A 24459-nucleotide genomic window follows, 5' to 3' on the forward strand; every position below is an offset into this window, starting at 1 on the left:
AAAGAGTTAATACCACTATTCATACATAAACTTGTAGGGGTGGGAACAGTTTCATACAAAAACTAAAAAACCCCACAAAACTAGCCCTCCAACTTGTCTGCTGTAACAAATTCATACAAAACCACCCCGAACTGCACACGTGGCATGCCATGTAGGCTCTGTCGGGCCCGGATCACGTTTTTACAAAGAAACCCTCGCGCTTTAGCAATTTCGCAGACAAATCCATCCCTGGATAGTAAAGCACCTGGTCGTCGCCCCCGATGCAAAGCCCTTCCAAAACCTTCCCCTTCTTTCGCCCACGTCCCCTGTTCCTCCTCATCTCTGCTCGCTCCTCCTGCGAGGCGACGCCGCCGTCGGCCTCATCGGCGGCGACACAAGGCGCCATGGAGCCGCGGCATAGGGAACCCGGCGAGTTCCCTCCTGAATACGGTAAGGACCTGCACCCGGCGCTTCCCCTGTTCCTCTGCTTCCCCTGTTCCTGCACCGGCGCACTAGGGTTTTTCAGGCCGATCATGGCGATGTAGGGTTGAAAATTGGGTCGATCTGCTCACTAGGGTTGGTTGTGTGCGTCCCCAGGGTTCGTAGGGGAACTAGTTTCCATGAACTTGTCTAGGGTTTCTTGATGCTGATTTGAGGAATTGGGGGGGGGGGTCAATCAAGGGCAATGTGAGGGGATTTGATCTAGGGTTTTGGGTAGCATACAGGAAAGGGGGGGGGGTCCTTGAGGGGGTCTTTTGATGTGATTTTATTGTTTACATATTCAGAGATTATATGCTATTGTTGCACTAAATTGTAGATGCAGTGTACAATGTGATGAAAAGGGTGGTATTTTAGTTCATATTTCAGTGTAAAAATGCTGACTTTCCCTGTTATGCAAAAGTACATGGCTTTTTTTAGATGAAAGTCAGCATTTTTACCATTGATTTGTGATGAAAGGGTTGTCTTTTAGTTGATATTCAGTACATAGTTGTGTTTGAAAATCATGTACAGATTCAGTTAGAGTTTGATCACTGAAACTAAGATTGAGTTGCACTGAATATATCATCTGTCAATTGTTGCAGTGAAAAATGGAGAAGCTAGCCAGTTTTTCTCAGTGGAGTTTGAGCACAATGGAATTTTCTTGGGGGAATGCATAGGTGGAGAATTGAAGTTCTCTTACATTGGGTGCAGTCATGAAGCTTTTGACTACTGTCATTCAGACACATGGTCACTGGGGATGATCAAGTATTGCTTGTCAAGGATGGACTATGACCCTACAGACCCTCAAATCAAGGTGTACTGGATTTTGCCAGATAAAGACTATGGTGATGGCCTGCTATGTGTGGACAATCCAGATGTTATAGCTGCTATGGTGAGGTCCAGCAGAGAAGCCAAGACATTGGATTTGTTAGTTGACGAGGAGAACAAGATTCAGACATTATATCCTGAAATCATACTAAAGGGATGCCCAACTGCAGATGGAAATGAGGATGAAGAACAAGGAGAGGATGCAGATCATGATGCAGAGAATGCAGAGGAAGGAGAGGATGCAGTGGCAGATCATGATGCAGAGAATGCAATGGAAGGAGAGGATGCAGAGTCAGATCATGATGCAGATGCAGACAATGCAGATAATGCAGTTGAAAACAATGATGGAGAAGGAGAGTTGAATGAAACTGACTCAGACTTTTATGAGAGTGACTATGATTGTGAAGATGGAGATGATGATTTGTTTGCTCAGAATGTGGACAAATCATTGAATGACAACAATGAAGAAGAGGAAGAGATATTTGAGGAGGAAGATCCACTAGATGATGATGAGCTCAACCTGTCAAAAGATGAGTTGGAGAAGTTGAAATATACATTCAGAATATTCAATGCAGAAATGGACATGAGCAACCCAATCTTTAGGGTTGGGCAAGTATTTGGAGATATGAAAGAGCTAAGGGAAGCAGTCACTGCATACACAGTCAAAAACAGAGTGAAAATCATCAAAGCTAGAAATGAGGCAGAGAGATTCATTGGTGTGTGTCAACCTGATTGCCCTTGGAGGTTGAAAGCATCTAGAGACAATAGAACAGGAAGCATTGTCATCAGAGAGTACAATGGAGAGCACACCTATCAGAAAACATGGGATTCCAAGTGCTTGACAGTGAAGTACCTGACTGAGATATTTATGGATGAGTTCAGAGACAACAAGACCATGGACTTGGGTACATTTGGAAGAAAAGTTCAGCAAAAGTTCAAGCTTAATCCAGTGAGAATGAAGCTTGGCAGGGCCAGGAGTGCTGCACTTAAGATCATACATGGTGATGAGAAAGCACAATACAACCTGTTGTGGGACTATGGACAAGAACTGAGGAGAAGTAATCCAGGGAGCAAATTCATTGTTTGCACAACCAAAGTGAAGGAAATAGGTGACCTGCTTCCAAAAGATCACCTATCTTCACTATATTGGTCCTATGATGCCTGCAAGAGAGGTTTCCTGAGGGGGTGCAGGCCAATTCTATTTGTTGATGGCTGTCACCTGAAGAGCAAATACAAGGGTGTGTTGCTTACAGCTGTTGGGATTGATCCCAATGATTGCATATTTCCAATTGCAATGGGGATGGTGGAGGTGGAGTCAACTTACTCTTGGAAATGGTTTCTCACCACTTTGAAGAATGATTTAAACATCATTAACACCTCCCCTTTCACTATAATGAGTGACAAGCAAAAGGTGTGTTCCATTTGTCCAAACATGCTGCTGTTGCATATTTCCATATGGTGCTGTTGTCTCACATGTTTATGAACTAATTTTGCAGGGTTTGATCAATGCTGTTGAGAAGATATGGCCAGATGCAGAACACAGATTCTGTGTTAGACATCTTTATCAAAACTTCCACCAGAAGTTCAAAGGAGAAACACTGAAGAATATGTTATGGGCCATTGCTAGGTCAACTAATGTGGACAAGTGGACCTTGAACAGAGAGAAGCTTAGGGCACAGAACTTGGAGGCATATAATTGGTTGGATGGCAAGCCCCCCAACCAGTGGGTGAAAGCATACTTCAGAGATTTCCCCAAGTGTGACATTTTGCTGAACAACATGTCAGAGGTGTACAACAGGTAAACTTCAGTTAGTTCACTTTTCTAGCAAACAAGTTATGTTATGTTTAACACATAAAACTTCAGTTAGTTCTGACAAAACTTTACTATATATCTCTTGCAGCTACATCTTGGATGCAAGAGAATTGTGTGTTATATCAATGCTAGAATGCATAACACATAAAATTACTGTGAGGCATGACAAAAAGTACAAAGAAGCTTCAGAAAAGTGGACTGGACTTATCTGCCCCAAGATTAGGAAGAAACTAGACAAAAATGCAGAGTACTCAGGTAACTGCTTTCCAACACATTCAGGACTTGGAATTTATGGTGTTGAATCAGGTAACAACAAGTATGTTGTGGATATTCCAGCAAGAACTTGTGATTGCAAAAAATTTCAATTGGATGGCATCCCTTGCAATCATGTGATTGCTTGTTGTAGAGCTGATAGGGTTGATCCTGAAACATTGGTTCACAAGTGCTATAGCATAGAAAATTATCTAAAGGCATATGGGCACAACATCATGCCTATGAGGGACAGGAAAAGCTGGGAAAAGATGAATGGAATTCCCATCCACCCTCCAGTCTTCACAAAGAAAATGGGCAGGCCAGCAAAGAACAGGAGAAAGACACTAGAAGAGAAGAAGAAGAAAGATGGAACTGTTTACATCAACAAAAAAGGAGTGGCCATGCATTGCTCAGTGTGTGGCAGTGCTGACCACAACAAGAGAGGACATGCCAAGTTTATGAGGCAACAGGAAGCTCAATTAGAAGATGATGATGAAGTAGAAGATCCTTCAATTCTGCAGGTTAAATCAGTGATTTCAGTTAACTGTTTTTCTCTGAATTTGGACTTTGAACAGTGATTTCAGTTAACTGCATTTAAGTTCATTTATGTTACTAACATGAATTGTTTTCTGACTACAGGATATTATGCCAACAAGACTTGATCCTAGGCTTGATCCTATGAATGACAGAAGCAGTATGGTCTGCACCATAGGCCAGGAGGTGCACCTTTAATATTACTGTCTTTCATTTTCAGTTAACTGTTTTTCTCTGAATTTGTATCTGCATTTCCTTTTCTCATTTTGTATCTTCCTGACATTTTGTGATCCTGCATAGGAAAGGGCATATGTGAGCACTTGGAATCCTCCTGGGACACTTCCTGAAGAGTCTGCTTTTGTGGTGCAAGCTAGGGATTCTATCCCTCCCAGAAGAACCACAACCACAGCCACAACAAGTGTGAGGGGAAGAGGAAGAGGAAGGAAGAAAGCTGCAGCAGTACCACATCCAGATGAGCCAGGGTCAAGTGCAACTGGAGGAAGAGGAAGGAAGAAAGGAAAGACAGTGAGATCTGGCACTACAGAGAGAAGAGGATCTTCTGGGAGTAGAGCAAGAGGCAGAGGAGTGGCTGGGAGAAGAGACAGGAGGGAAGCTAGCTCTTATCCAGCATACAGGCTCATGTTTGGTGAAGATGGAGCAAGGGGGGAGCCAATACCTGATCTCAACTTAACTGAAGAAATTCCAGTTTCTCAGAATGCACCTGGGTTGACATTTAGATGTCTGTTTAGTTCATCAATGAACTTCATGCTAAACTGTAGAAGTTCATATCTGAACTTGATGCTAGCATTTTTCATGTAATACCAATTTTCTGTTGCAATGACAGTTAGACATGTAGTGAACTTCATGGCCATGTACTGAAGAATTAAAAACATCTGAGTTTTGAATACCAGCACATTTGAGTTGTTTGTGCATTACATGAAAAATGTTTGAATGTACTGAATGTGCATTTGCTGAATGTACTAAACTTGGAGGCATTTGCTGAACTGAATTTGGTGAAATCCCACAATTAAAAAAAATAAACAAAAAATTGTTTGGCCTGGGTCTTGAACCCAGGACCTGTGGGTAGAGAAGTAGGGTGTAATGCCAGTACGGTAAGAGTAGGAGCTTGTTAGTTGTAGATGCAGAAACTTACTTCTACTCTTGCAGTCACCAACTCCCACTGTGGATGGTTCGCGTTCCCAGTCGCCGCATCAATAAATCCACCGCTCCGCCCACCCACCGCTCCGCCCACCACTCCCCACTCACCACTCCCCACACACCTACCGCGTCGCCTCCTCTCCCCACTCACCACCGCCGGCCACCGCCGCCATGGCGAACATCGAGGGCTGGAAGCTTGCACTGGAGGATCTGACCGGCAACGGCCAGTCGTTCCGCGCGCAGATTCGAGAGGTCTGCACCTGGTTCACCACCCCGAAGATGATGCTCATGCATGCGCGCGGGTTGGCCAAGCAGCTGACGGACGGCGAGAACGCCCGTGCCTTCCCCACAGGCTGCAAAGTGCCGCCGCCGATGTTCCTCGTCTGGGCAATGCGTGAGGGCACGCTTAGCGTGGATCCGTACCAGCGAGCTAGGTGGTGGATGTACCGCTCCACCACCTCTCTGGCCCCGGTCCCCCTCGACGATGACCCTGCGAACATCGTCCGCGTCGTGCTCGCGCTGCCTGCTCCAGTCAACCCTGCGGACTACGCCTCTGACGACGACCTGAAAGAGACTGTTGTCATCAGTGACGACGACACAGATGCGGACGAGGTTGTGCTCGTTGCGCCGGTCGCCGTTGAGGGTGGCAGAAACATGCCCATCGACGTCGAGCTCCTGCCGGGCGTCGAGCTCCTACCAGAAGAGGTGAAGGTTGAACAAGAAGAAGAGGTGAAGGAGCCAGAGCAAAACAAGAAGAAGGCGCCTCTGAAGAAAGAGGTGAAGAAGGTGCGCCGCTCCATCCGCCTGCAGCAGCTCAAGAACTGAAGAAGATGCAGAAGAGGTGAAGATGCAGAAGAGTAGTTAGGTCTACTGATCTATATGTTGGCATATAAGTTATCTATTTTGAGCAGTCGATGTTGAACTGCTGTATCTTTGGCAATCTAGTGTTGATCTGCTGTTGAACTGCATGTGCCCATGTTGATCTGCTGTTGAACTGAATGTGCTCATGTTGATCTGCTGTTAATTTGCATGTGCCCAGGTTGTCTGCTTATGTTGTGCCCATGTGCACACATCCTAAAATAGAATGTACTAGGTGCTCACTTTGTGCCAAATATGCCAAGTTGTACTACCTGAAGATCCCTGGGCCCCTTCCAAATGGTTAACTTAACTGAAATTTGCACTGTTAAGTTAACTGAATTTTGCTTAAGTTAACTGAATTTTGCTTAAGTTAACTGAATTTTCATGTCAAATAAGAGAATCATTGATTTCAGTTAAGTAAACAAGCCACTGATTTCATGTCAAATAATAGAATTTTCAGTTAAGTAAACAGAACACTGAACATAGCCACTGATTTCATTTCAAGCCACTGATTCCAGTTTGGAATGTTTACAACACTGAACATAGATAATAGGTAGCCACTGATTTCATATAATCAGTACAAGTAGCAACTGATAACAAATAGTTTCACCTCTAACATCACTAGTGCTACACAAAACCTCTTATCACTAGTGCTACAACACCATACAACAGTGCAGAGCAGCAGACCAAACATGCTAACCAAATTTCCCTCCTATCCCTAGTTCTGATCTCCTTCTTGTGCTTCATGATCATGGCCTTCCTTTCTTCCTTCAGCCTCATAATTTCAGCATCCTTGTCAAACACAAATTTCTGAAGAGCCACATTCTCTTCAGCAAGTTTGCCAATCACCTGCCTAGGTCTCCCCTGCCATTCTTTGTCCACCCACTTCAGATAAGCACATGTATCATAACCCTGCAAAACACACCAATTTGTTCAGTACAACAATGGTCAGATCAACATATAACAATGGTCAGATAAACAACACACTTTTTTAAACAAAAGTTGGGCACTTGACTAACCTCACGAGGACAAACAAGAAATCTACGACCATAGTCATATCCATCAGAGCAAACTCTTCTCGCAGGGTTCAGTAAGTGGCAACAATGGTCACTTTTGTCACTGCCATTGAAAGCAGCATCAGGAGAGGATAGAGGTATACTCCAGTCAAATTCAGGTAGGTTTTCAGTCCCCTACCATGGCCATCAAATCAAATGTTAGCATCAGAAAGCTCGCACTCATCAGGAAAGCCCAAATTCATGGGCATCCGAACCAAATCGGCGAGGGGAAGGGGGACACGCACCTTGCAGAAATCGACATCCATGTAGCGCACCTCTCCGGTGATTTTCGCCCAAGGCTCGCCGTCCTTCGTCATGTCGGCACCGGCGAGGTCACATCCATTGAGCGGGAGAGGGTGGCTTGAGGATGACGACGCCCCTGCTCCACGGCGTCCTGCCTGCTGCTTCCCGCTCAATGATGTGCACCCCTTCATCTCGACAGGGCGACCGAGACGGCTGCCGACGGAGAGGGCGGCGGAGACGGCTGGCGTCGGAGGGGAAGGCGGAGACGGCTGGCGGCGGACAAGGGCGAGGACAAAGGGAAGGGCGACGGCTAGGGATTTATGAATGGGGAATCGATGCAGAGAGAGAGGGCGGGCGGCTTTTTGTAAAATACATAGAGTGCGAGGGGGCTTTTGTAAAATTAAAGGCGCAGGCCAAAATCCAGCGTGGCATGCCAAATGTCGCATCCACAGTTGTTTTGTATGAATTTGTTACAGCAGACAAGTTGGAGGGCTAGTTTTGTGGGATTTTTTAGTTTTTGTATGAAACTGTTCCCACCCCTACAAGTTTATGTATGAATAGTGGTATTAACTCAAAAAGAAAGATGGAAGAACTTCTACACCATCTCCCCATCCCCATAGCAAGAGACAAAAAATGCTACAGTAGCAAGCAACCCCGGCAGGCTAGAGCGGAGCCGATGGGGAAAGGAAAGGAAAGAGAGAGAAAAGCGCACGAAAAGAAAACAGAGAGAAATGAAACTGCCCTGCTGCTGCTGAGGTCGGCCTCCTGGCGATGAGCCCCCGCCGCCGTCCCCCGCTGCTCCTCCTCGCCGCCGTCGCCGTCGCCTGCGCCTGCGCCGCCGCCCGCCCCTGCGCGGCCCTCGTCCGCCTCGGCGCCGCCTCCTTCCTCGACGCCCCCGCGCGCTTCGGTGAGCAATCGGGCCCCTGTCCCCCGCTTCCCCCCAAAAAAAACCCCTCTTTTCTGAGCTCCGTCCGTCGGCGCAGGGCCCCGGGTGACCGGCGACGGGATATGCGGGTCGCTGCGCGCCGCGGAGCCCGCCGACGCGTGCGCGCCCGTCCGGGGCGCCCCCGGCGGGAGCGGCGGGATGGCGTTCGTGCTCATCGCGCGCGGGAACTGCAGCTTCGAGGGCAAGGTGCGGGCGGCGCAGCGGGCCGGCTTCGACGCCGCGCTCGTCCACGACGACGAGGACAAGGCCAGCCTCTACTCCAGTGAGTGCCTACTGCCCCCCATCTCCCCTGCTATGCTGCTCTGCTGTTTCAGCAGTGTCAGTTCACTTGGACACTCGGTAGCTGGTTCTCTTGATCTGAAGCTAGCTTGAAACTAGGAGATGCGTACTTGGTGAATGGATTTGGCTTCCGCTGCCTGCCAAGTTATGATTCAAAGCACACAGTTGGACTCGGCGGTAATTGGTTTGTGTTTTTGGTATACAACTATACATAGGTTGAAACTGAACCAAACATCAGGCAATTGGTTAAGAAAATGTGCTCTCTCCGTAAACTAATATAAGAGCGTTTAGATCACTATCTAAACGCTCTGTTTGTGCTGGGGGGTTGAAGGTGAACACCGACTTAGTGTTCTAGTACTAGAAATCTAATGCCTTATAGCTATTCGGTAACTATTTGTACCATGTTCTGTTTGGTAGTTCTGTGATGTTGACTGTAAGCCAGTGGTACTTCTTCTGACCTGCTACAAATCCAAAGACTTAGCCAACACAAGTGTATGATATGTTAAATACAGAGAAAACCGTAAAAGTGTTTGTCATCCCACACAGATTCAGAGGATCGCTATCATGTTAGATGTTGTGCCGTGCAATCGATATAGCACCAGTGCTCACCTTCTCCTTTCTGTTAGTATAGTATAGATAAAACATAACAAATGGTCTGGATGAAATTACTTCTTATGAACTTTAACTAGTCTGAAGAAAAGGAATTTTGTTCTAATTTGCTATCACTAGAAAGACATAACTGAACTAACCCTAGCATGCCATATAATTTACAAGCCATCAAGGGGCGCTTTGAAGGTAAACAGGCAGGTTCCTGATATTATTGAGAATGTCATTAATTCAATGTTAGGTTAAGTCCGGCTACCAACATTAGGACACGGCTAAATGACTTTGTGCTAATGGTCTTCAGAAAGATAATTTTTGTGTTTTCATTTATTTAGTTCTTGTTGGAGATACTTTGCAGGATATTTAGTTCCTTCTTTGTCTTAATTTAGTGGTTGGCGATCCTGAGGGCATACACATACCTGCGGTATTCGTATCCAAAATGGCTGGGGAAACCTTGAAGAAGTTTGCCAGAGGTGAAGATGGGGAATGCTGTATAAACTCGTCGATGGATGAGACTGCAGGGACAGTGTTGGTGATGTCGTTCGTATCACTTGTTGTCATCATATCAGTTGTAGCTTCATTTCTTTTCGCTCGGAACTGCCGACTTTTACGCAATGGAGTTGATAATCGCCCACCTTACATCAAGAAGCATGTGGTGGAAAAGCTTCCTTCTGTGGTATATAAAGCTCCCTGCTCAAGTGGCAACAATTGTGAAGAAGCCTGTGCCATTTGTTTAGAAGACTATGATAATGGTGACATGCTTAGACTTCTCCCATGCAAACATGGTAAGAGCATGTGATATCTCACTACTCGACTATTTGTTTATATAGCCGCTGCTTCTTTTGTTGGGAATACAAATTTTTATGCCAGTAGGAGTGTCTATGAAGCTAGTTAAATGATTCAAGAATAAATTTACTACACATTGTTTTTTTGCTGAATGTCAAGATACTACAGATTTAGGATCAAGTTTCACAAACTACACTTTCCTTGGACCCTTGTTTGAATACACCATACCTTTTTCTAATCTTGGAGGGAACTCACCTATGGGCCCTACATGGTAGTGATGGAAAAAGAGAATGGGTTGTTACATTGAGCTAGTCTAGGCTGCTTGTGTGCCATTCTTTTGGTGTCACTGCTAGGAGGTGGCGGATCTAAGTTCCACCCCAGATTCAAAAGGAGTAATTTTGTGAATCAAGTGCCACAGCTTATCTTAAAGGTGCAGTTTTCTCACATTTAGCCAAAAAAGGAGTGTAGTTTTCAAGAAATGAATCAATATGTGCCTCCCTCTTATCTTGATGCATATTTTGATTGGTTAAGACAAGACTTTGATCAACAATTTACTTCATTAATATGTGGTTTATTTGAGACAGAATCACAATCATAAGTAAGTACTCCCTCCGTCCCATAATGTAAGACATTTTTTGACACTAGTGTAGTGTCAAAAAACGTCTTACATTATGGGACGGAGGGAGTAGTTCTGAATACACATCACATAGACTGCACTAATGGACTAATTGTTGGTTAAAGCCTTGTCTTAAACAATCAAAATCCGCCCTATATAACACATATCCAGACAGATGGAGTAATGCATAAAGGCCACAATCGACTAAAGGGAATTTTTGAAGACCATGTTTGGCATATTTTTTTAGCCATGTCACATGACAAAATCTAGTTTAGTATCCCATATTTGTGTTGCACGATTTGAAGTGCTCATGCGACATCCAATGTTTTACATAGGCAACATGTCTACATTTCATAGTTTGTCGCTCATTCTTACATAGGAATATTTCCGTTTCGTGTTAAAGCCAGGCAATGATTTCCACTGTCAGCGATTATGCTTGAAGCTTCTCCCTTCTGATAATCCCCTAACTCTCTTGTGGTGAACAATTTTTTTCTACAGAGTTTCATGTGGAGTGTATTGATCCCTGGCTGACAAAGTGGGGCACATTTTGCCCGGTATGCAAACTTGAGGTACTCACAGGTGGATAAGCAGGCAAGCTAGGAGTAAGTCTGAGGTGAATAAGCAAGCCTCCGTTACTGCATACTCCCTTCGTCCGGAAATACTTGTCGAAGAAATGGGTAAAAATGGATATATGTAGAACTAAAACACATCCAGATACATCCATTCCCCCGACAAGTATTTCCGGATGGAGGGAGTATATACAAGTAGTGCTCGGCGGCATGACGGTTATATCCAGGCGTGCTGAACTGGTTGATCTGTTGTTGGCTGGGTTTGCAAGATAGATCAATGCCGAACATTTTATCATGAGGATGGGGTATGGGCTGTGCGGTCTCTGGGACTGGGCCCGTCTTGATACCCAGTAGAAGATTGAATTGTGTCGTTAACATTGAGATGAACTGTTTAATTGAGGTGTAGTATGTGGAAGCCATCTTGTAATTATATGTGAGAAGTTCAATTGCTTCTTTCCCATGCATTTCGTGATTCTCCCGAGTGGGGTGGGGTGTGGGGCAGTACTGATTTGGTCTTTCGGTTCCTCGGACCCATTTGCCCGTGGTAAATGTACATGTGTGGTGTACTGTTGTTACCGCTCTTGCAACCAAGTGGCTCGTGAAATTTCCAAGTTCACAATGGGTCTGTGCTGGGGCTGTTTAAGTCGGTGACTTTGCTCACAGTGTTCTAGTTGCGATTTGGCTGTGCTGATGGTTTAAGGAATACAAAGTGCCCTATCAAGAACCTTCTCTTTTGAACCCTTTTTTGTTTTGCTGTTTCACAGGTAGCTTGTTGCTTTTTTTTTTCTCTGTGTGTGTGTCGACTGTCGACTGTCGAACTTGGACCCAAGAGATACTCCGTTTTTTTGTATGCCAAGTTAGAGGCTATTTCTGCAGTTGATAGTTCAGAAAGCATGTCTCTGAATGAGTTGAAAGAAAATAGCCTGAGCTTGAGATGGAAACACTGTTACTTTGGGAAGTTGATGCGCTGGACACTTTCTTCTCTTGCTTTTTATGGCGTTTCACTCCATTATTAGCTGTTCTAAGATGTACTATAAGGTTCAGAAATGTCATGACAGATTATTATTTTTGAGACAAATGTCATGACAGATGGTAAACCAGACCGTATAAAACACAAGCTTGACCACCCAACCCATACATGCATGGCAGGCACGCAGTCTACCGACTAACCCGTTAGCTTTCACCTTAACGGTACACGTAGCACAGAAAGCACAAGAACGAAAATACGTAGGGTTTAGGGTTTACGGGATCGAGAATGATCATACTCCAAAAAGAACAAACCAGATCTTCAAAAAAAAAAGAAGAGAATAGACCATAGATGAGATCACATCGGGGTGTGCTAGCTAGCTCCATTGAAAACTTGATCGTGTGCACACTGCACATGCAGCATGCAAAATCAAAATATTAAACAGAATGTGGAACCCGATAGGGTACCGTGCCCATCTATGACTCCACTGTCCCAAATGACCCTCTCTTATTATTCAAATCAAACTGAGCATGCGATTACAATGAAAAGTGTCGGTGAACTCGGTATCATTTGGACCTCGAGGCTAGCTCTCCGAGGAAGGCGGCGGCGTGCTCCTCCCTGACGCTGGACCCGAGGGCGCCGCTCCCCGGGCACGGCACGCAGTTGGGCGCCCTCGCCCTGCCCCGGCCGTAGGTGGTCACCCGCGCCGGCGGCCCTCCGCCGAAGTCGGCCCTGTCCAGCCCGAGGTTCCGCCAGCTCGTGACGATGAGCACGTTGTACCCGTCCACGGCCAGGCCAGCCACGCCGCGGCGGTCCACACCTGCGCCCTTCTCGCCGCCGTGGTCGAACTGCTCCGGTATCTGGCTCTTGGCGCGCTGGATCATCCCCACCAGGTCCGCGAGGTCGCCGCCGGCCACCGCGCCGGCCGTCGCCACCACCACCCGCCCGGTCACGCAGTTGCCGTAGTACCCGCGCCGGGACCCGACGTACCTCCGCGCGTTCACCGCGAAGTAGAGCGCCACGGGCTCCTCCGGGCTGGACGACAGCCCCACCGCGCGGGTGCGGCACTGCCACAGCAGCGCGGTCACCGCCTCGAACGTCGTGCACGGCGGCCTTGATGACCCCCTGGCATCGGAGTTGTTCTTGATGCGGTTGATTAGTCCCCATGGCACGGTGACGTCGAGCGCGGCCATGCCGGCCGGCTGGAGCGTCATCATCAGCTCCACGAAGCCGTCGGTGGGCGGAGGCACCGCCGTCAGCGCGTCATCCCACCTGACCGGAGCCACGGACGGCGACGGCAGCCCGCGCGTGAGCTCGCCGACGGCCTGCAGGAACTGGCCGATCCCGGCCGCGTCGGCGAGGACGTGGTTCCACGTTACCCCGACGACGAAGCCGCCGCAGGAGAACTCGGTGACCTGCATCATGAGCAGAGGGTCACCGAAACCGCAGTGCTCGGCCGGGTAGTAGATGGCCAGCTCCTCCAGCAGCGCGCCGGCCGCCGACCGGCCGAAGAACTCGGCGTCCTTGAGAGGGCAGTCCGCGGCCGCGGCCACGAACGGGACGCCCTCGCCGGTGCACCTGATGTGGAACTCGCCCTGCTCGGCTCCGGGTGCGAGGCGGCCGGAGATCGGGAGGTAGTGGGCTAGAGCTTGGGACAGAGCCCTCTCTATGGTCGCGGCAGGTTCGGGGATCCGACCGTCGAACACCATGAACACCGCCGCTGGCACGGACATGACGTTCTTGTCCAAAGGCGAGAGGTTGATGTTGACGGTGGCCGTCACCGGCTCCGGTGGTGGCCTCACGACCACCGTCGAGGATTTCCTCACCACGACGCCCATTCCTCGTGTAACTAGGCGCTGTTGGTGGCTCTGTTATCTGAGGTTGTGAACCCATCGTTTACTAGTAGGCTCAACACCTCGTATGGTGATCTCCAACAGCCACTGAGCTCCAGCCGCCGCGCTAAAATGCAGCGCCCGCGGGCCGCTTTAGCAGGCGCGCAAAAATTACAGCGCACGCGCTCATTCTACAAACTAGGATATAGACATAGCATAGAAACTAGATAGATTGCATAGGATTTTAAACGATAGAAATGTATTTTACATCGAAAACATAAATTGCATAATTTAAAAACGACAAACGATAAAAAACTAAGATAGCATAAAAAACTACTCTAAGTCGCTATCATCATCATCACCATTATCATCCTCGGCGGTGTCGTCCGAGGTTGATAGCCATATGTCCAACCAACGATCATCCTCGGGGGTGAAGATCGTCCTACGACCTGCTGCAACGAGATCGGTCTGCTCGTTCGCCAACGCCTTCCGCCGACGCTTGTCCAACCACGACTCGCAGCGCCTTCGCGTGTCCTCCTCGCGACGCCTTGCCCAGTAGGCTTGCTCGTAGGCGACGTCCTCCTGGTGGCGCCGGCGCCACTCCGCCATGACCCGCTCGTCCTCCTGGGCGACGAGTGTTGGGGAACGTAGTAATTTCAAAAAATTTCCTACGTACACGCAAGATCATGGTGATGACATAGCAACGAGAGGGGAGAGTGTTGTCCACGTACCCTCGTAGACCGTAAGCGGAAGCGTTATGACAACACGGTTGATGTAGTCGTACGTCTTCACATCCGACCGATCCAAGTACCGAACGTACGGCACCTCCGAGTTCAGCACACGTTCAGCTCGATGACGATCCCCGGGCTCCGATCCAGCAAAGCTTCGGGAATGAGTTCCGTCAGCACGACGGCGTGGTGACGATGATGATGCTCTACCGGCGCAGGGCTTCGCCTAAACTCCGCGACGATATGACCGAGGTGGAATATGGTGGAGGGGGGCACCGCACACGGCTAAGAAACGATCCGTAGATCAACTTGTGTTGTTGTTCCTAGAGGTGCCCCCTGCCCCCGTATATAAAGGAGCAAGGGGGGGAGGGGGCGGCCGGCCTAGGAGGGGCGCGCCAAGGGGAGCCCTACTCCCACCGGGAGTAGGACTCCCTCCTTCCTTGTTGGAGTAGGAGAAGGGGGGAAAGAGGGGGAGAGGAGGAAGGAAAGGGGGGCCGCACCCCTTGTCTAATTTGGACCAGAGGGGGGCTGCGCGCCTCCTTCCTTTCGGCCTCTCTCCTCTATTCCCGTATGGCCCAATAAGACCCATATACTCCCCGGCGAATTCCCGTAACTCTCCGGTACTCCGAAAAATACCCAAATCACTCGGAACCTTTCCGAACTCCGAATATAGTCGTCCAATATATCGATCTTTACGTCTCGATCATTTCGAGACTCCTCGTCATGTCCCCGATCTCATCCGGGACTCCGAACTCCTTAGGTACATCAAAACTCATAAACTCATAATATAACTGTCATCGAAACCTTAAGCATGCGGACCCTACGGGTTCGAGAACTATGTAGACATGACCTAGAACTATTCTTGGTCAATAACCAATAGCGGAACATGGATGCTCATATTGGCTCCTACATATTCTACGAAGATCTTTATCGGTCAAACCGCATAACAACATACGTTGTTCCCTTTGTCATCGGTATGTTACTTGCCCGAGATTCGATCGTCGGTATCTTAATACCTAGTTCAATCTCGTTACCGGCAAGTCTCTTTACTCGTTACATAATGCATCATCCCGCAACTAACTCATTAGTCACATTGCTTGCAAGGCTTATAGTGATGTGCATTACCGAGAGGGCCCAGAGATACCTCTCCGACAATCGGAGTGACAAAACCTAATCTCAAAATACGCCAACCCAACATGTACCTTCGGAGACACCTGTAGTACTCCTTTATAATCACCCAGTTACGTTGTGACGTTTGGTAGCACCCAAAGTGTTCCTCCGGTAAACGAGAGTTGCATAATCTCATAGTTACAGGAACATGTATAAGTTATGAAGAAAGCAATAGCAACATACTAAACGATCAATTGCTAAGCTAACGGAATGGGTCAAGTCAATCACATCATTCTCCTAATAATGTGATCCCGTTAATCAAATGACAACTCTTTTGTCCATGGCTAGGAAACTTAATCATCTTTGATTCAACGAGCTAGTCAAGTAGAGGCATACTAGTGACACTATGTTTGTCTATGTATTCACACATGTATTATGTTTCCGGTTAATACAATTCTAGCATGAATAATAAACATTTATCATGATATAAGGAAATAAATAATAACTTTATTATTGCCTCTAGGGCATATTTCCTTCAGTCTCCCACTTGCACTAGAGTCAATAATCTAGTTCACATCGCCATGTGAATTAACACTAATATTCACATCTGTATGTGATTAATACCCATAGTTCACATCATCATGTGATCAACACCCAAAGGGTTCACTAGAGTCAATAATCTAGTTCACATCGCTATGTGATTAACACCCAAAGAGTACTAAGGTATGATCATGTTTTGCTTGTGAGAGACGCTTAATCAACGGGTTTGTCACATTCAGAGCCGTATGTATTTTGCAAATATTCTATGTATTCAATGCTTTACATGGAGCTACTCTAGCTTAATTGCTCCCACTTTCCATATGTATCCAGATTGAGACTTAGAGTCATCTGGATTAGTGTAAAAGTTTGCACCGATGTAACTTTTACAACAAACTCTTTTATCACCTCCATAATCGAGAAACATCTCCTTAGTCCTTACTAAGGATATTCTTGACCGCTGCCCAGTGATCTACTATTAGATCAAAATTGTATTCCTTTGTTAAACTCAGAGCAAGGTATATAATAGGTCTGGTTCACAGCATAGCGTACTTTATAGAACCTATGACTGAGGCATAGGGAATGACTTTTCATTCTCTTTCTATTTTCTGCCATGGTCGGGTCTTGAGTCTTACTCAACTTCAAACCTTTGCATCACAGACAAGAACTCCTTCTTTGACTGTTCCATTTTGAACTATTTCAAAAATTTATCAAGGTAAGTACTCATTGAAAAATCTTATCAAGCGTCTTGATCTATCTATATAGATATTGATGCTCAATGTGTAAGCAGCTTCACCGATTTCTTGTTTTGAAAAACTCTTATTCAAGTATCCTTTCATGCTATCCAGAATTTCCATATCATTTCCAATTAATAATATGTCATCCACATATAATATTAGAAATGCTACAGAGCTCCCACTCACTTTCTTGTAAATACAGACTTCTTCAAAAGTCTGTATAAAACCATATGCTTTGATCAACTCATCAAAGCGTATATTCCAACTCTGAGATGCTTGTACCAGTCCATAGATGGATCGCTGGAGCTTGCACAATTTGTTAGCACCTTTAGGATTGACAAAACCTTCTGGTTGCATCATATGCAACTCTTCTTTAATAAATCCATTAAGGAATGCAGTTTTGACATCCATTTGCCAGATTTCATAAAATGTGGCAATTGCTAACATGATTCGAACAGACTTAAGCATCGCTACAGTTGAGAAAATCTCATTGTAGTCAACATTTTGAACTTTGTCGAAAACCTTTTTGTGACAAGTCGAGCTTTGTAGATAGTAACACTACTATCAACGTCCGTCTTCCTCTTGAAGATCCATTTATTTTCTATGGCTTGCCGATCATCGGGCAAGTCCACCAAAGTCCACACTTTGTTCTCATACATGGATCCCATCTCAGATTTCATGGCCTCAAACCATTTTGCGGAATCTGGGCTCATCATCGCTTCCTCATAGTTTGTAGGTTCATCATGGTCTAGTAACATGATTTCCAGAATAAGATTACCGTACCACTCTGGTGCGGATCTTAATCCGGAAGATCTACAAAGTTTGGTAGTAACTTGATCTGAAGTTTCATGATCATCATCATTAGCTTCCTCAGTAATTGGTGTAGGAATCACTGGAACTGATTTCTGTGATGAACTACTTTCCAATTCGGGAGAAGGTACAAATTACCTTATCAAGCTCTACTTTCCTCCCACTCACTTCTTTCGAGAGAAACTCCTTCTCTAGAAAGGATCCATTCTTTAGCAACGAATGTTTTTGCCTTCGGATCTGTGATAGAAGTTGTACCCAACAGTTTCCTTTGGGTATTCTATGAAGACGCACTTCTCCGATTTGGGTTCGAGCTTATCAGGTTGAAACTTTTTCACATAAGCATCGCAGCCCCAAACTTTTAAGAAACGACCACTTTGGTTTCTTGCCAAACCACAGTTCATAAGGCGTCGTCTCAACGGATTTAGATGGTGCCATTTTAACGTGAATGCAGCTGTCTCTAATGCATAACCCCAAAACGACAATGGTAAATCAATAAGAGACATCATAGATCGCACCATATCCAATAAAATGCGGTTACGACGTTCGGACACACCATAACGTTGTGGTGTTCCAGGTAGCGTGAGCTGTGAAACTATTCCATATTGTTTTAATTGAAGACCAAACTCGTAACTCAAATATTCATCTCCGCGATCAGATCGTAGAAGCTTTATTTTCTTGTTACGATGATTTTTCCACTTCACTCTGAAATTCTTTGAACCTTTCAATTATTTCATACTTATGTTTCATCAAGTAGATATACCCATATCTGCTCAAATCATTTTGTGAAGGTCAGAAAATAACGATACTTGCCACGAGCATCAACACTCATTGGATCGCATACATCGGTATGTATTATTTCCAATAAGTCAGTAGCTTGTTCCATTGTTCCGGAGAACGGAGTTTTTAGTCATCTTGCCCAAAAGGCACGGTTCGCAAGCATCAAATGATTCATAACCAAGTGATTCCGAAAATCCATCTTTATGGAGTTTCTTCATGCGCTTTACACCGATATGATCCAAACGGCAGTGCCACAAATAAGTTGCACTATCATTATCAACTTTGCATCTTTTTGCATCAATATTATGAATATGTGTATCACTACGATCGAGATCCAACAAACTATTTTCATTGGGTGTATGACCATCAAAGGTTTTATTCATTTAAACAGAACACCAATTATTCTCTGATTTTAAATGAATAACCGTATTGCAATAAACATGATCAAATCATATTCATGCTCAACGCAAACACCAAATAACATTTATTTAGGTTCAACACTAATCTCGAAAGTATAGGGAGTGTGCGATGATGATCATATCAATCTTGGAACCACTTCCAACACACATCGTCACTTCACCTTCAACTAGTTTCTATTTATTCTGTAACTCCTGTTTCGAGTTACTAATCTTAGCAACCGAACAAGTATTAAATACTCAGGGGTTACTATAAACACTAGTAAGGTACACATCACTAACATGTATATCAAATATACCCTTGTTCACTTTGCCATCCTTCTTATCCACCAAATATTCAAGGCATTTCCGCTTCTAGTGACCATTTCCTTTGCAGTATAATCACTCAGTTTCAGGCTTTGGTCCAGCTTTGGGCTTCTTCGCGGGAGTGACAACTTGTTTGCCATTCTATTTGAAGTTCCCTTTCTTTCCCTTTGCCCTTTTCTTGAAACTAGTGGTCTTGTCAATCATCAACACTTGATGCTCTTTTTTGATTTCTACCTTCGTCAATTTCAGCATCACGAAGAGCTCGAGAATCATTTTCGTCATCCCTTGCATTATAGTTCATCACGAAGTTCTACTAACTTGGTGGTGGTGACTAGAGAATTCTGTCAATCACTATCTTATCTGGAAGATTAACTCCCACTTGATTCAAGCGATTGTAGTACCCAGACAATCTGAGCACATGCTCACTAGTTGAGCGATTCTCCTCCATCTTTTAGCTATAGAACTTGTTGGAGACTTCATATCTCTCAACTCGGGTATTTGCTTGAAATATTAACTTCAACTCCTGGAACATCTCATATGGTTCATCACGTTCAAAACGTTTTTGAAGTCCCGATTCTAAGACGTTTAAGCATGGTGCACTAAACTATCAAGTAGTCATCATTTTGATCTAGCCAAACGTTCATAACGTCTGCATCTGCTCCTGCAATAGGTTTGTCACCTAGCGGTGCATCAAGGACATAATTCTTCTGTGCAGCAATAAGGATAAACCTCAGATCACAGATCCAATCCGCATCATTGCTACTAACATCTTTCAACACAATTTTCTCTAGGAACATATCAAAATAAACATATGAAAGCAACAACGCAAGCTATTGATCTACAACATAATTTGCAAAATACTACCAAGACTAAGTTCATGATAAATTAAAGTTCAATTAATTATATTACTTAAGAACTCCCACTTAGAAAGACATCCCTCTAATCCTCTAAGTGATCACGTGATCCAAATCAACTAAACCATAACCGATCATCACGTGAAATGGAGTAGCTTTCAATGGTGAACATCATTATGTTGATCATATCTACTATATGATTCACGCTCGACCTTTCGGTCTCCGTGTTCCGAGGCCATATCTGCATATGCTAGGCTCGTCAAGTTTAACCTGAGTATTTCGCGTGTGCAAAACTGGCTTGCACCCATTGTAGATGGACGTAGAGCTTATCACACCCGATCATCACGTGGTGTCTGGGAACGACGAACTTTGGCAATGGTGCATACTCAGGGAGAACACTTCTTGATAATTAGTGAGAGATCATCTTATAATGCTACCGTCAAACAAAACAGAATAAGATGTATAACAGATAAACATCATATGCAATCAAAATATGTGACATGATATGGCCATGATCATCTTGCGCCTTTGATCTCCATCTCCAAAGTACTGTCATGATCTCTATCGTCATCGGCACGACACCATGATCTTCATCATCTTGATCTATATCAATGTGTCGTCACATGGTCGTCTCGCCAACTATTGCTCTTGAAACTATTGCTATCGCATAACGGTAAAGTAAAGCAATTATTTGGCACTTGCATCTTATGCAACAAAGAGACAACCATAGAGCTTCTGCCAGTTGCCGATAACTTCAACAAAACATGATCATCTCATACAACAACTTATATCTCATCACGTCTTGACCATATCACATCACAACATGCCCTGCAAAAACAAGTTAGACGTCCTCTACTTTGTTGTTGCAAGTTTTACGTGGCTGCTACGGGCTGAGCAAGAACCGTTCTTACCTACGCATCAAAACCATAACGATAGTTTGTCAAGTTGGTGCTTTTTTAACCTTCGCAAGGACCGGGCGTAGCCACACTCGGTTCAACTAAAGTGAGAGAGACAGACACCCGCCAGCCACCTTTAAGCACAAGTGCTCGTAATAGTGAAACCAGTCTCGCGTAAGCGTACGTGTAATATCGGTCCGTGCCGCTTCATCTCACAATACCGCCGAACCAAAGTATAACATGCTGGTAAGCAGTATGACTTGTATCACCCATAACTCACTTGTGTTCTACTCGTGCATATAACATCAACGCATAAAATCTAGGCTCGGATGCCACTGTTGAGGAACGTAGTAATTTCAAAAAAATTCCTACGTACACGCAAGATCATGGTGATGACATAGCAACGAGAGGGGAGAGTGTTGTCCACGTACCCTCGTAGACCGTAAGCGGAAGCGTTATGACAACACGGTTGATGTAGTCGTACGTCTTCACGATCCGACCGATCCAAGTACCGAACGTACGGCACCTCCGAGTTCAGCACATGTTCAGCTCGATGACGATCCCCGGGCTCCGATCCAGCAAAGCTTCGGGGATGAGTTCCGTCAGCACGACGGCGTGGTGACGATGATGATGCCCTACCGGCGCAGGGCTTCACCTAAACTCCGCGACGATATGACCGAGGTGGAATATGGTGGAGGGGGGTACCGCACACGGCTAAGGAACGATCCGTAGATCAACTTGTGTTGTTGTTCCTAGAGGTGCCCCCCTGCCCCCGCATATAAAGGAGCAAGGGGGGGAGGGGGCGGCCGGCCTAGGAGGGGCGCGCCAAGGGGAGTCCTACTCCCACCAGGAGTAGGACTCCCTCCTTCCTTGTTGGAGTAGGAGAAGGGGGGAAAGAGGGGGAGAGGAGGAAGGAAAGGGGGGCCGCACCCCATGTCCAATTCGGACCAGAGGGGGGCTGCGCGCCTCCTTCCTTTCGGCCTCTCTCCTCTATTCCCGTATGGCCCAATAAGGCCCATATACTCCCCGGCGAATTCTCGTAACTCTCCGGTACTCCGAAAAATACCCGAATCACTCGGAACCTTTCCGAACTCCGAATATAGTCGTCCAATATATCGATCTTTACGTCTCGACCATTTCGAGACTCCTCGTCATGTCCCCGATCTCATCCGGGACTCCGAACTCCTTCCGTACATCAAAACTCATAAACTCATAATATAACTGTCATCGAAACCTTAAGCGTGCGGACCCTACGGGTTCAAGAACTATGTAGACATGACCTAGAACTATTCTTGGTCAATAACCAATAGCGGAACATGGATGCTCATATTGGCTCCTACATATTCTACGAAGATCTTTATCGGTCAAACCGCATAACAACATACGTTGTTCCCTTTGTCATCGGTATGTTACTTGCCCGAGATTCGATCGTCGGTATCTTAATACCTAGTTCAATCTCGTTACCGGCAAGTCTCTTTACTCGTTACATAATGCATCATCCCGCAACTAACTCATTAGTCACATTGCTTGCAAGGCTTATAGTGATGTGCATTACCGAGAGGGCTCAGAGATACCTCTCCGACAATCGGAGTGACAAAACCTAATCTCGAAATACGCCAACCCAACATGTACCTTCGGAGACACCTGTAGTACTCCTTTATAATCACCCAGTTACGTTGTGACGTTTGGTAGCACCCAAAGTGTTCCTCCGGTAAACGGGAGTTGCATAATCTCATAGTTACAGGAACATGTATAAGTTATGAAGAAAGCAATAGCAACATACTAAACGATCAATTGCTAAGCTAACGGAATGGGTCAAGTCAATCACATCATTCTCCTAATAATGTGATCCCGTTAATCAAATGACAACTCTTTTGTCCATGGCTAGGAAACTTAACCATCTTTGATTCAACGAGCTAGTCAAGTAGAGGCATACTAGTGGCACTATGTTTGTCTATGTATTCACACATGTATTATGTTTCCGGTTAATACAATTCTAGCATGAATAATAAACATTTATCATGATATAAGGAAATAAATAATAACTTTATTATTGCCTCTAGGGCATATTTCCTTCAACGAGGAGGCGGCGCTGCCGCTCGGCATGCTCCGCACGGTCCGGACGCTCCTCGACGGCGCGGCGGCATGGCGGGGCGCTGGAGCGGCGCGTCGGTGGCGAGGCGCTGGAGCGGCGCGTGGCAGAGAGGGAAAGAAGAAGAGGCGTGGAGAGGCGCGTGGCGCGCGCCGCACTTTATATGCGCGCCGGAAGCGGTGCGCAAAAAATGAGGCGCGAGCTGGCGCCTTTTCGCGCGCGCGCGCAAACGATTCCCGCGCGCGCGGTTATCCCCCCACCGCTGGAGCGCGGCAAAACGCCCCGCGCGCGCTAAAAGCTACGTTTACCGCGTGCGCGCGTCGTTTCACGCGGCTGTTGGAGATGCTCTTACGGGAGAAGGGACTGACCAACTAGCCATGAGTTAGAGCATTTACTGCCGGTCTCAGGTGGACGCAAAACTACTCGACAGTGGGGAGAAGAAAAAAAATTGACCTAACCAGACCACTCAAAGCCTTGTTAAATGTTTGTGTTGTCTACACTTCTCATATTGCCCTCATATGAGTGTTTGGACGTGTCCAGTCAATGATCATGTGTCCATCACATAGGATTTGGCCCACCATGAAGCATATTTTTCCTTTTTTTTATTATTTTTCTTCTTTCTCTCTTTCCTTCTTCATCAATCACATGCATGTGACCGGACACTATAGGGAAAAAGTGAGAGTCAGGCTGCGTGAAAAAACAAATAGGGAGTCAAAACAAACACGTGGACACTGACCGTGCACATCGTTGGATGTTTACGAAGCCAACTTGCCTAGTTCGATTGTAGATGCTCTTGGGCCAGCCGATATTTTCTGTATCGTCCCATTCAAATTGAATGACGAGAATTATTTAATAAAGTGATTATGTGCATCAAGAGGCCGCGAGAGATCATCCTTTTCAAAAATTGCCTGAAATGATGCCTTTTTTGGCTGGTTCTTCGGTTTTCCCGGTGTGAGGCCAGATTTGGGCAATTTGCCCGAGTTATTGGAAAATTGTGCGCTGCGTTGCCTAATTTAAGATGCACACCAACAGGGTGTTGATATTGTTTTCAACTCCCTCTGTTAAAAAATATTTGAAGCTCTAGGTTTGTTTTGGGTCTAAGTTTGACCAAATCTATAGAGAAATATACCAACATCTATAACACCAAACTAGCTTCATTAGATTCATCATAACATATATTTGTATACTATATATATTTGATGGTGTAGATGTTAACGGTTTTTCTACAAAGTTGGGATAAATTTAAAACTTCAAAATATTTGAAACAGAGGAAATATATAGTATGCGAATATGGGACGTGCTGCGTCGCCGCAAGGTAACAATTTCCATGACCCGTACGCGTATGTTCGTGCTGACTACTTTGCTTGTTCGCGACTTGCTTCTTGTGTTCAAATTAAC

General features: G+C 45.7%; 2 protein-coding genes across 2 annotated transcripts; one reads left to right on the forward strand and one right to left on the reverse strand.

The window, feature by feature from the left end:
* The first annotated feature begins 7940 nt into the window (after positions 1–7940).
* On the forward strand, positions 7941–11463 carry LOC119362056 (receptor homology region, transmembrane domain- and RING domain-containing protein 1-like). The gene is made up of 4 exons (XM_037627227.1): positions 7941–8107; positions 8184–8408; positions 9418–9813; positions 10929–11463. The coding sequence occupies exons 1-4, from the start codon at positions 7972–7974 to the stop codon at positions 11015–11017; spliced, it is 846 nt and encodes a 281-aa protein (XP_037483124.1). The 5' UTR covers positions 7941–7971; the 3' UTR covers positions 11018–11463.
* Positions 11464–12532: 1069 nt separating this feature from the next.
* Positions 12533–13816, reverse strand: LOC119360401 (acyl transferase 15-like). The gene has a single exon (XM_037626055.1). The coding sequence runs from the start codon at positions 13802–13804 to the stop codon at positions 12533–12535; it is 1272 nt and encodes a 423-aa protein (XP_037481952.1). The 5' UTR covers positions 13805–13816.
* Positions 13817–24459: the final 10643 nt, after the last annotated feature.

Source organism: Triticum dicoccoides, chromosome 2B (assembly GCF_002162155.2).
Source record: "Triticum dicoccoides isolate Atlit2015 ecotype Zavitan chromosome 2B, WEW_v2.0, whole genome shotgun sequence".
Lineage (NCBI taxonomy): Eukaryota > Viridiplantae > Streptophyta > Magnoliopsida > Poales > Poaceae > Triticum > Triticum dicoccoides.